Raw genomic sequence first — 12,248 nt, 5'->3', positions numbered from 1 at the left:
CTACATGTTCTAACACTGGTGGTGTACTTGCTGTTCCCCAGGACTTTCTCAATGGCTGCTGTCTTAGTTATCTAGTGCTACTGTAACAGAGGGAAACCCTGGTGGCATAGTGGTTAAGTGCTATGGCTGCTACCCAAGAGGTTGGCAATTCAGATCTGCCAGGCGCTCCTTGGAAACTCTATGGGGCAGTTCTACTCTGTCTTATGGGGTCACTATGAGTCAGAATTGACTCTGCAGCAGTGGGTTTGGTTTGGTTTTTTGGACTATAACAGGAATACCACAAGTAGATGGCGTTAACAAACAAATTTATTTTCTCACAGTTTAGGAGGCTAGAAGTCCAAATTCAGAGTGCCAGCTCTAGGTGAAGGCTTTATTTCTCTGTCAGGTCTTGAGGAAGGTCTTTGTCTCTTCAGCTTCTGCTTCGTGGTTCCTTGGAGATCTCCACCTGTCTTGGCATCTATGCTATCCCACTTCTCTTCCCCCATCTCTGCTTTCTTTATTGTCCTTATCTGCCCTTTTTATATCTTGGAAGAGATTAACTGAAAACACACCCTACACTAAGGCTACCTCATTAACATAACAAAGACAACCCATTTCCAAATGAGATCATAACCATAGGCATAAAACCCCAAAGCAAATCCATTGCCATCTAGTTGATTCCAAGTCAGCAACCCTACAGGACAGAGTAGAACTGCCCCATAGGGTTTCCAAGGAGCAGCTGGTAGATTTGAACTGCCTCCTTTTTGGTTAGCAGCCAAGCTTTTACCCCCACTGTGCCACCCAGGCTCCACATGGGGTTAGAATTTATGACACGTATTTTTGGGGGACACAATTCAAACCATATTAGCTGCTTTAGGTTCGTGAAAGGGAGAATGGGGACCAATAGAGGGCATGAGGTCAGGTGTGATGTTTGCAGGCAGAGAAAGGGATTTTGATGACAAGGGATGAAAGCCCCACTTATGGCTCTCTGTTGTTTTGCTTCTTGTAGACTTTCAGCGCGGAAATGGCAAAGGATAAGTCCATGTTGTCCAGTGTCAACAATTTCAGTGGTGAGTAAGAAATTCAAGAGCCTAGAAATAGGGTCCCCCACCAAGAGTCTACTCTTGATCATCTGAACTAATGGAGGGGAAAAGAAGAATAAATAAGCCAAATATATTTAGTTGTGCACCTGCTCAGATACCAACCTGCTCTGTACCTGACCATGATTCTATTCTTGCTTGATCCAGTTTCATGGGATGAGCAGAGAGGCTAGGTTGCAGTAGGTAATCCACACAGTGGGTAACTTACTGAAAAATAAAATTAAGAGATGCCTATAATTTTTTTCTAAGAAAAAGCTCTGCCATTTCTGCTATGAACATGTAAATTGGATTTACTCGTTAGTAATTACAGAAAACACATCCAGATAAATGGGTAAACTCAATCTTCCCAAGCCTGACTAATCATTGGAATCATGATGGAAACTTTAAAAGACAAAACAAACAAGTATATACATAGGCCCCAGCTCTAGAGATTCTGATTCAGGAACTCTGGACCTGGGCCAAGCATGTATATGTTTGAATACTTCTTGGCAATGCTGGTGCTGAATCAGGTTCAGAGATCACTGATTTAAATCAATCCTCGGTGTTGGAGGCTGGTGAGGGATTAACTTTGTCTCATAACTCCACTCCTTTAATGGAAGTTGAGTGTATTGAGATGGAATTGTTTCATGACATCTAAGATATGAACTTTGGAAATAGTCTTTTAACTTACAGTATTCCGTGCTGTTAAGAATTCTGGGCATTCAACGAGCAATAGGAACTTTTGGGACATTTCCCACTTGGGTCAAAATGATTTGCATCTGCTTTTTAATAAAAGAGCTCACCCATGGATGTTCCGTTGTCACGCAGTACTGGAAGTGAAGAAGGGAGAACTTTATAGAGTTCTGGTCTGGAAGTGTGCCTCTTATGAGCCTGTTTCCTTGTCTATAAAATGATAACAGACTTTTGTTAGGACCATGGAAGATTCTGTATGCAAACGTTTTCTGGAAATTGCAAAGCATTAAACAAATGCCAGGGGATGATAATGAACAAGGGAGTGGACAACTCCCCAGGTGTCCCAGAGGAGGCGGAGAATCCTCTTGACTGGAAAGGATTAAGAATGGTTTCATGGATGAGATTATTCTAAACTGGCCTTTCATAGTGACCCTAAAGGACAGGGTAGAGCTGCTCTATAGGGTTTCCAAGGAGCGCCTGGTGGGTTCCAACTGCCGATGTTTTGGTTAGCAGCCATAGCTCTTAACCACTACGCCACCAGGGTTTCCTAGCTGGGCTTGACAACGGCAAGATTTTCAATGTCCAGAGTTGGTGGAATTCGGTACCCAGAATGAAGAGGACTCACAGGAGCAAACCAATACTGTGTGTATTTGGGGGACCACAAGGAATCTAGAATACCTAGATAAATGGAATTTTAGGTGAGGATGATAAAGGAAAGGAGCCTATAAATGTCTATATGTCATTAATCTGAACAATGGGGGCAAGCATCACCATTCTTGAGGACATCTCTAAAGGAATCATTTACGTTAATAATGATGATCTCAGATCATCAAGGAAAGGTTAAACTGCTTAGGAAGGCAGGCAGGTGTGTTTCCATTGGAAATATTTAATGAAATGTTGTTGTTGTGTGCTGTTAAGTTGATTTTGACTTAGTTTGCTAGATCTTTTCTCCTGCAGAGCTGTTGCGTGCTAACCATTCAGTTAGCAGCTGAACACTTACCACTGTGCCACCAGGGCTCCATTTGGTGCACTGGTTAAGAACCTGGCTGCTAACCAAAATGTCGGCAATTCCATTCCACCAGCCGCTCCTTGGAAACCCTACGGGGCAGTTCTACTCTGTCCTGTAGGGTCACTATTAGTCGGAATCAACTCGACAGCAACAGGTATTTAACTAATAGTTAAAATTAAATATATTTTGGTGCTAGAAGGGTATCCTTTAGTGATCTGAACAATTTAGTTGTCTAGGAGAACAATTCATCTATCTTGCTAATTATGAATGGCTGAAGTATCACCATGTATTGTTTTTATTTTTCCTGAAAGGTCATATAAGTTCCTACAGGGCCCTGGTGGCACAGTGGTTAAGTGTTTGGCTGCTAGCCAAAAAGTCGGCAGATCAAATCCACCAGCCACTCCTTGAAAACCCTGTGGAGCAGTTCTACTCTGTCCTGTAGGGTCTCTAGAGTCGGAATTGACTTGACGGCAATGGGTTTGGTTTGTTTTTTTTTTAAGCAGACAACAAGGCTTAAAAAAAATATGCCTCCCATTTAAGAACCTTCATCACTTCTCACTGTCACTAAAACACTGGATTTTATTTTTACTCAAAGGGAGGCCATTGTCCCCCTCTTGTAGGTCTGTCCTACGTTTTTCAGAGCTCCTGGTATGTCAGGACGAGTTGCCATTGAGTCATTTCTGACTCATGGTGACCTTGTGTGTATCAGAGTAGAACTGCGCTCCATAGGATTTTCAGTGGGTGATTTTTTTTTAAGTATATTACCAGGCCTTTCTTCCAAGATGCCTCTGGATGGATTCAAACCTCTAGCCTTTCGGTTAGTGGCTGTGCACATTAACTGCTTGCATCACTCGGGGACTCCATGGCCACCACTTACTAGCCCTATAACCATGGGCAAGTTACTTAATAACTGTTTGAATCAGCTTCCTCATGTGTAAGATGAGGGTGTTTATACTACTTATCTTACAGGGCTGTACGGATTGAATAAAATAATTCATGTAAAGTACGTGGAACAATGTCTAGGTGATAATAAGCGCTCAAATTACTTTTTCCCCTCAAAGTATGTTTCTAAGATTCATCTGTGTAACTAATATTCATTTCTTCTCGTTGCTATAATAATATTCCATTGTTGAAAGACATCTTGTTTCTAATTTTTTGCTGTTACAAACAGGAATGTGAACTTTCCTGTACACATCTCCTGATACACAGGTCTAAAAATTTCTGTAAGGTATATAATTATTTTAAAAAAACCAAACCCGTCACGGTCAATTCAATTCCAACTCATAGAATTGCCCCATACGGTTTCCAAGGAGCGCCTAGTAGATTCGAGCTGCTAGCCTTTTGGTTACCAGCTGTAGCTCTTAACCACTGCGCCACCAGGGTTTCCGTATGATTGTAGGAGTGATTCCTCAGTTTTACACCCGTCAGGAATGTATAGGAGCTCCAGTTGCTCAGCATCCTCCCCAACACTTGGTATTGTGAGACTTATCAATTTTTGCCAATCTGGTAGGTGATTTTTAATCTCCCTGATTATCAATGAAGATAAATTATCTTTTCATTTATATAGGCCACTCATGTGTCCTTTTTTTGTAAAATTTTTTGCCTTTTTCTTAATGATTTGAAAGAATTCTCTATATATTCTAGACACTTCCCTCACTTATGAATTTTTCTCTCAGCTGGTCTATCGCTCTGTTTTTTGTTGTTTTTGCAATTTGGGTTATAGCCACCCTAATCCATCAGAAATTCTTCTTTTAATGAAGGGGGAAATACATGTAGGTGAGATGGAATCAGGTCCTGTTTCCTTTTCTGCTGGGATATATTATGTCCAGTAGCAGCAGCAGCCAAGCCTCGAATGTTCATTACGGAGGTGGGGACACAGCCAGAAGTCCAAAATGTCCTGTCCCACAGAGGTGAGATGTAAGAAAGAATCCCAGGTAGTGAAATTATGGATATTTCTTTTTTCATTATACTTTGATAATTTTCCAGTTTTTCGACAATAAATATATTATTTCTATAATCGGAAAAAAAATTTTTTTTTTAAATAAGAATTTTCATTCTTTGAACTCTGTGGCTTCCAGAAATATTTGATTTTAACTCGGACAGTAGCAAGAGGTTAAGGAAAATCCTATTCATCAGGAAAAAATAGTTGGTTAACATGCTGGGTGAGGTCACAGGCGAACTCATCTGTGAACTGACAGATGCAACACAGCGAAGAGCAAAACATGATAAAGTCCTGTGCCACCAAAAGGTGGGCAGTTCGAATTCAGCAGCTGCTCCTTGGAAACCCTGTGGGGCAGTTCCACCCTGTGCTGTGAGATTGCTACGAGTTGGGATCTACTTGATGACAATGGGTTTGGTTTTCTGGTATTGACTGTTGACAGTGACGACAATAGCCTCAGGGTAAGCACTTGGTCATGATGTTTTCTTCCGCACTGTTTCAAAACCTGTCTTCTGTGGTTCCTTATGATAATTGTTCCAGCCTCCCAGTGGACTAGAGAGGAGAAAAGAGAAAATGGGCTCAAAGCTAACTCTCCTGTCATCAATCTGATGGGATCCAACAATGAAGAGATGCGTGAGGCTGAAGCGTGGATCTGGGGGCTACTGATCTTCCAGGGGCAGTACACCATTGAGAATAATCACATTCTCTACCTTGGGAAAAAGGAACATGACATTTTGTCTCAGCTTCAGAAAACCTCAAGTGTCTCCATCTCAGAGATTATCGATTCAGGAAAGGCAAAGTTAGAAATTAAAGGAGCCCAAGCTGACATCATTGAGGTGGTTATGAACATCGAACATACGCTATGTGACGTTCAGGAGGAAGTGGCAAAAAAAAAGGAGCGAGATCTTTGGAGCTTATTAGGTGAGTAGCTTTCCATTAAATTAGAAAAGTTAGCTCTGTTAATTCTTCCTTCTTTCAGATATGGGTGTGCATGTATGTATGTGGGTAAGAGATGGAATGGGAGATGAGAGAGAGAAAACTATTCTGGTTCTATATGAGGTCATAAACTTTTCCGAACCATTTTTGGCTCTTTTTCTACCATCATGGTTATTTATCAGTAAATAAAAAATGAAAAACACCACTAGATTGGATTTACTTATGATGGCATGGAGTGCCTAACAGACAATTACATGGAAGCCTAGGATAGCCCAAGCCCAGGTCCTGGGGGGAAAAATAAGTACATCCCTCATTCCACAGATGGAATATTTAGATGTAGACACCCTCCACCGGATTGACTTATCTATAGAGTTTTGTTGCATTTATTTGTTGCCAGCAGCATTAGGAACCCTAAAGTTAATAACTTGGAGTTTTCCCACCAAGGAAATTATTCATTGGTACTGTGAGGTACCCCCAAGTATAACCCACTCAGTGGAGCTAAACCCATTACGATGACTTGGGGGAATCTGAGTCTGGAGCTATCCTTTCAAGATAAACTCTAGTGCTAACTAGGAAATTACACCATTTATAATGCCACCCTGGGAGATAGAGTCTTACTTCATTCATTTATTCGACTAATGTGTATTGCACCCATGACATGGGCCAAGCATTTTGCTGGTGCCAGGTATACAGTGATAAACAAGATAAGACATTGTCCCTGCTCAAAGTCTAATTAGGGAGACTGACAAGCAAGCAGTGTCTCTATGATCGAGGAAGGTCAAAGTGCCCTATGAACATGTAGGAGAGGCACCTACCCACACTTGGGGGGCCAGGGGAAGGCTTCTTCGAGGAGGTGTCATAAATGTCATAAAGTAAAGAATAAGTAGAAGTCAGCCAGGAAAGAAAGTTAGTTTCAAGAAATAAGACTGTAGCAGGATCTGGATTATACAAACCAAAAAACCCATTGCCGTTGAGTCGATTCTGACTCATAGCAACCCCGTAAGACAGAGTAATGCTCCATAGGGTTTCCAGGGAGCAGCCGGTGGATTCTAACTGCGAACCTTTTGGTTAGCAGCCGTAGCGTGCCATAACTCTTAACCAATGTGCCAACAGGGCCCCAGATTATACAAGACCTTAGAAATCACATGAAAGATTTCAGAAAATTTCTTGAAAAATATGGGAAGCCTGGAAGAATTATAAGCAAAAACAAGAGAAAAAAATCAGACTTGTGTTTTAGAAAGATCACCCTGGTTGTAATGTGAAGAATGGATTTAGTAGGAGGTACAAAAATTCAGATGCAAAATTTCAAAGGACACCTTCTTTTCACCATGTGTTTGTAGAAATCATTCAGACGGAAATGGTCAAAGTGAGGGGGTTTGCAATAAAGGTGGCATCTGCAGTCCCTGGAAACCCCAGTGTCCAAAAACATGGACACAAATAATAATACACAAGAATGAGACCCCAGATTATGATTTCCACTTAGTTTGGGAACCCTGGTGGAATAGTGATTAAGAGCTATGGTTGCTAACGAAAAGGCTGGCAGTTCGTATCCACCAGGTGCTCCTCGGAAACCCTATGGTGCAGTCCTACCCTGTCCTATATAGGATTGCTACGAGTTGGAATTGACTTGATGGCAATGGGTTCGGTTTGTTTTTTTTGCAAGGCAGCGAATGTGGATATTTAACAGGAGACAAAGAAACGTTGATCTCCTATAAAGCTTGTGATATTACTTTGAGTTACCCACGTTCGTAAGATCGACCCGTTCTCCCAGCTCTTGGCATCTAGAGTCATGTAAGTTCCTTGTTCTGCCGCAAGGTGGCGTATTTGATCGCTGGTGACTATGTGTGAGTCCACAGCGGCGTTTCCGAGGGACAGGCTCATCTTCTCTTGATCTGATTAAGATCTTCATTAACAAAGTGGATAAATTTGAAATGAATTATTACTCTAGGGGAATCAAATGTCCATCAGAACAATAAAATTTAAAAAATAGAAATTAGGCATCTCCTGCCATTTATATTGCTCTTTTAACCCTGCCTCCTGAGTGCCTCTGACAGCAGGAGTTTGTGGATTTTTGAGATCCCCCATAAGCAGCCTGGTGCCTAGCGTGGAGGAGGAGCTCAGCGGTTGAACTCAAGTGAACTGAACACTAATGTATTTTATAAATGTGAGCTGTTGCTCTCCAAATGTAATATACAGTCTCTTCCTTGGAAGCTTCCTGTCTTTGAAATTACTCTCCTTTCTCAGGGTTACAACTTGGCCCTCTAGCGAATTTCTCTAGATTTATCACTTGCTCTTTGTGATTAGCGGAGCCCTGGTGGTATAGTAGTGGTTAAGAGCACGGCTGCCAACCAGAAGGTCAGCGGTTCGAATCCACCACCCGGTCATTGGAAACCCTGTGGGGCAATTCTGTTGTGTAGGGTCACTATGAGTCAGAATCGACTCGACGGCAGTGGTTTTGTGTGTGTGTGTATGATTAAAAGGAGCCCTGGTGGTGCAGTGGTTAAGTGCCGGGCTGCTAACCGAAAGGTGGGTGGTTTGAACCCCCCAACCCCCCTGTGGGAGAAAAAACGTGGCAGTCTGCTCCCGTAAAGATTTATAGCCTTGGAAACCCTGTAGGGCAGTTCTACCCTGTGCTTTGAGGTAGCTGTGGGTGGGAGTTGACTCGATGGCAGTAGGTTTTTTGTGATTAAATTGAGCCCACTCAGTTAGATAATCTGCTGGAGATGAGTTGATTTTAGTATATTTGGTCTTAAGTCAAACTGAAAATAAACCGAGAGAAAGCAAGCCCCCCCACACACACCTTTTTTAATTTTCTACCTGTCCACCCATATATTTGGTTCAACAAGGAGCTCTCTGGACCAGAACAGGTTGTCCCTTGAGTTTTAAAAAGAAAGGAAAGAGGGAGGGAGGGAGAGAGAGAAGGAGGAAGGAAAGAAAGAAGGGAAAAAGGAAGGAAGAAAGAGAAGAAGCAAGGGAGGAAAAAAGGAAGGAAAGATAAGACAAGACACCAAAAAAACAAACCTGTTGCTGTAAAGTCAATTCTAACTCAGACAAGACACCAGAGACTCTTAATCTCCAAACTGCTTTTCTTGGCTGGGTGGCGTATGAATGATATTGTTGTTGTTATTTGGCTCAAACTCGGGGTAACCTTGTGTATAACAGAACAAAACATCATCGGGTGCTGTGCAGTCCTCACAATTGTTGGAATTTTGAGCCCACTGTTGGAGCTGTCGTGTCTTGTGAAATATAAGTACCAAGTATTCTGCCTTATGAGTGATATAAAAAAAATATATGTACCAAATATTCTGCCTTGCCCCGTTACAGAAAGCACCGGTGAGAGCCAGGTGTATAATTTTGGATCTACTTACTAGCTGTGTGATATTGGGCAAATCACTTAACTTCTCTGCATTTTTCTTCTCTTACAGAATCGTGTTAGTTATTTCAGTGGTGGTGGTGTGTGATCAAATGAGATACTAGTGTAAAATCTCGTTGAAAACCTTGAAGTGTTAAATAAATATATGGTTTTCCATCATTCTTTAATGTTTTCTTACGTTTGTCTCTTTTTTACTGATATGCATCCTGGGTAGAAATAGAAATATTATGAATGAGCAACAAATTGTATATTATCATTACGGCATTGGGGAAGTGTATTAACTTTTTTCCCTATGTCCCCTCAGCCTCATAATCACCTGAGAACTAATTTACTACCCTTCTATTTTATCCTATGACTTCTCACGGTATGGTAGTTCTCTTTGCATGTCCTAAACTGTGTGAAGCATGCAGTTTAAACCGGCTGATCTCTTCCTCCAACTTTCTAGAATTTGCTTCATCAAATTTCTTGGCAAATCTTTCCTCTCTCACAGAAAATTAAGGCAAACTTTTATGTTACTCATTTTTAGGACAATGGACTGGCCAGCAACCAAAAAACCAGGATGAAAGGAAAGAAAATATCAATCCCGTGAAAATTCCTCTAACGTTTTCGACTCAAGCACTTCAGGATAAAAAGAAACAGTTTGAAAAATGTGGTTTTCAGGTTATAAAGGTGCGCCTGATTATAAAGGGTCTGACTCATCTTGCTATTCATTTACTTGTTTGTGTGGCTAAAAGCTCGCCTGCTGATATTCTGAGCCAGCACCTTGCTGGCCTGGAATCCCCAGAATGAGACTGGGAGAAGGGCAGGTGTGAGGGGTATAGATGGAATCAGGAAGTGAAAATGATGTCAGGATGTACACCAGGGTAGATACAAGACCCAGGAAGGAGCTGTCTGCCTATCTTGGAGCAAAATAAATAGAATAGCATTGATCATACTGTATTATAATTGTTTACCTATTTTTTTAATCCCTCGCTAAACTACGAGCTTTAAGAGGGCAGAGACTATGTCCATATTGTTGACCATTTCATTACCAAGTGCCTGGTACATTGTGATTGCTCAGTGAATTTTTATTAAATGAATTTATCAAGGAAGGGACAGGGAGCTTTGAAGAGATAGAAGCCAAACTGGGAGAGGACTGGGGAAAGGAGAGGCTCCTATATGACCTGATATGAAAAGCAAATTGTACGCAAAGTAATTTGCACAGAGGCACCTTTCCTTTTGAAGCAGTGTAACAGGCAATTTAATTAGCAGTTCTCCAGCCCCTTTATCAGTTTTCATTTCCTTGGGTTACATACAGGTGGAGAAGATAAACAACGAGGTTTTGAGTGCTGTCTTCCAAGCAAAGAAGAAAATGATGGAAGGGAAGGCACGCAAGGAGCCTGTAAGCCACAGTTTGTTTCAGCGAGTCCCACGCCAGTTCTGTAATGTGGTCTGCAGAGCTGGCTTTCAAAGAATGTACCAGATGCCCTGTGGTAGGTGTCAGTCCCTCGCAATCAGGGCTCCCTATGTGGGAACTGGTGCCCAGACGTCAAGAGATGACTCACCAACATTTGTTGCTCTGGGGAGGGGATCAACTGAGATTTAGAGGCGAAGTCATTTGGAAAGGGTCATGTTTTTATTTTTCCTTCATATCTTTTGTTGATGCTGGGTTTTATGGTGATGAAAGTGTGAGCAATAAGATCCCTGGTAGGTCACCGGTTTTCTCCTTTCTATGTTCCTATGTTCTACCTGCAGAGTGTACCTTCCTTGGAGTTTTTTTATTTTTATTTATTTTTTTGGCTTACTTAACTTTCACCAAAATTACTATCAACACCGCTGAGCCATCCTCATCCCTTAATTTCCTGAATTTAATGAAGTTAGTCTTTTCTAGCCTCTTCATTTCCTGCAGCCAGAGAGTGAATGAATTGGGTATCATCCAGCATGTGAAGTAAATAACATTTTAAGAGCCTTCTCAGCCATGGGGGTTCTATTGTAGCTTCCCTGTCTCTTTTCAGTTGTAAAAGAGTATTGCATACTTAATTGCTATCTTGTTCCCTTTCCTTTTCAGCCAACAATGAAAACATTCTGGCTTTAGATCTTGCCAAAGGCAGCTGAGGAGTTTAGCAATAATCACAGGAGGAGAAGGGGCGGCGGGGTGGGGGCGGGGAGTGTTGCCTAGCAGTGCAGCTTGATTTTGCCTGGTCCAATAATGGTGTAGCTCCTCATCTTTACCTTTCAAACTATGTAGCCTGATCCTTGCTGTGGATCTGATAGTCTTGGTTTCTAGAAAGCAAAGGGTCTAGAAATCATTTTCTCTTTGCCCCAGAGAGAGCATAGGTGATACTTGGGGTAAAAATTGAACATAGACAATCTGGGGGGAAAAATAGATAAATGAATTCCCACCAAGAAGTCTTTGAGTGTAATCAGGAAGTTTATGATCAGTTCCGTTCCTTCACTGGCGGTCTTAAAAATCCACAACTGTATTTGCTCCTGAAGCTGTTGTGACTGGCTCCTCTGCATCCCCTCCCCCGCCCCCAAGTTAAACCACTCTTGCTAAGATCATCCCTATTCTATTTTCTAACTCCAGCAAGTGCTCTCGTTTCGGTCCTGTGGTAGACACTGCTAACTGCCTACCTAACATCTATACACATCTTCTTTCCTGAAACATCTAAGACACACACCATCTTTCCAAGGAAGACAGTCTCAAAGTTCCATCAAGCCTTGTCATTAGCCTCAAGTCCAGGTAGCCCTCTCTATCTTAAAGCTTAGAGACAACACATTCTAGAGGGTACGAGAAGGAACAGGAAAACTGCAATAAAAACTCCCATTCTGAAAGGGAATAAGGAGAACACACAACAGTCACTGCAGTCACTGGCCCATGCCACTCATCACATCCTGTTCTGGGAGTGGAGTAAGCCCCTGGTTTTGCCCTCTGGGAAGATCTCATGTGTGGCCATCTTTGACCATTTCTGAAGCAGGCCAAGGGAAGATGCTCTAGAAGCCCACTGCCAGCTGATGTTCTTCCAAGGATCTCTGCATAGCCTCAGGGGCCACTGACGGCCAGCCTTGTGGTTCCCTCAGCAACGCCAAAACCAAACCAAGCCCACTGCTGTTGAGTCGATCCTGACTCAGCGACCCCAAGGCTGTAAGTCTTTAAGGAAGCAGACTGCCACATCTTTCCCCCGTGGAGGAGCAGGTGGGTCCAAACCACCGACCTTTGGGTTAGCAGCCGCACGCTTTAACCACTGCGCCACCAGGCGC

At 42.3% G+C, this 12,248-nt stretch overlaps 1 protein-coding gene across 11 annotated transcripts in view; it reads left to right on the top strand.

The window, feature by feature from the left end:
• PARP9 (poly(ADP-ribose) polymerase family member 9) overlaps positions 1-12,248 on the top strand; it is a 33,403-nt gene that overhangs the window by 13,183 nt on the left and 7,972 nt on the right. For 10 of the 11 annotated variants that reach the window (XR_007516541.1, XM_049878067.1, XM_049878038.1 and 7 more), the window contains 4 exons: positions 989-1,049; positions 5,240-5,620; positions 9,535-9,677; positions 10,306-10,480. Coding sequence is in view for 9 of the 11 variants with exons in the window: in XM_049878067.1 (XP_049734024.1) it covers positions 989-1,049; positions 5,240-5,620; positions 9,535-9,677; positions 10,306-10,480 (760 nt within the window). In the remaining 2 variants the exon portion in view is untranslated. Of the gene's footprint in view, positions 1-988; positions 1,050-5,239; positions 5,621-9,534; positions 9,678-10,305; positions 10,481-11,962; positions 12,184-12,248 lie in introns of all 11 variants that reach the window. The other variant, XR_007516544.1, reaches the window with a different exon arrangement.

This window comes from Elephas maximus, chromosome 1 (genome assembly GCF_024166365.1).
Source record: "Elephas maximus indicus isolate mEleMax1 chromosome 1, mEleMax1 primary haplotype, whole genome shotgun sequence".
NCBI classification, from domain to species: domain Eukaryota; kingdom Metazoa; phylum Chordata; class Mammalia; order Proboscidea; family Elephantidae; genus Elephas; species Elephas maximus.
The sequence above is the reverse complement of the archived record's forward strand: the minus strand, read 5'-3'. Positions and strand labels throughout refer to the sequence as shown.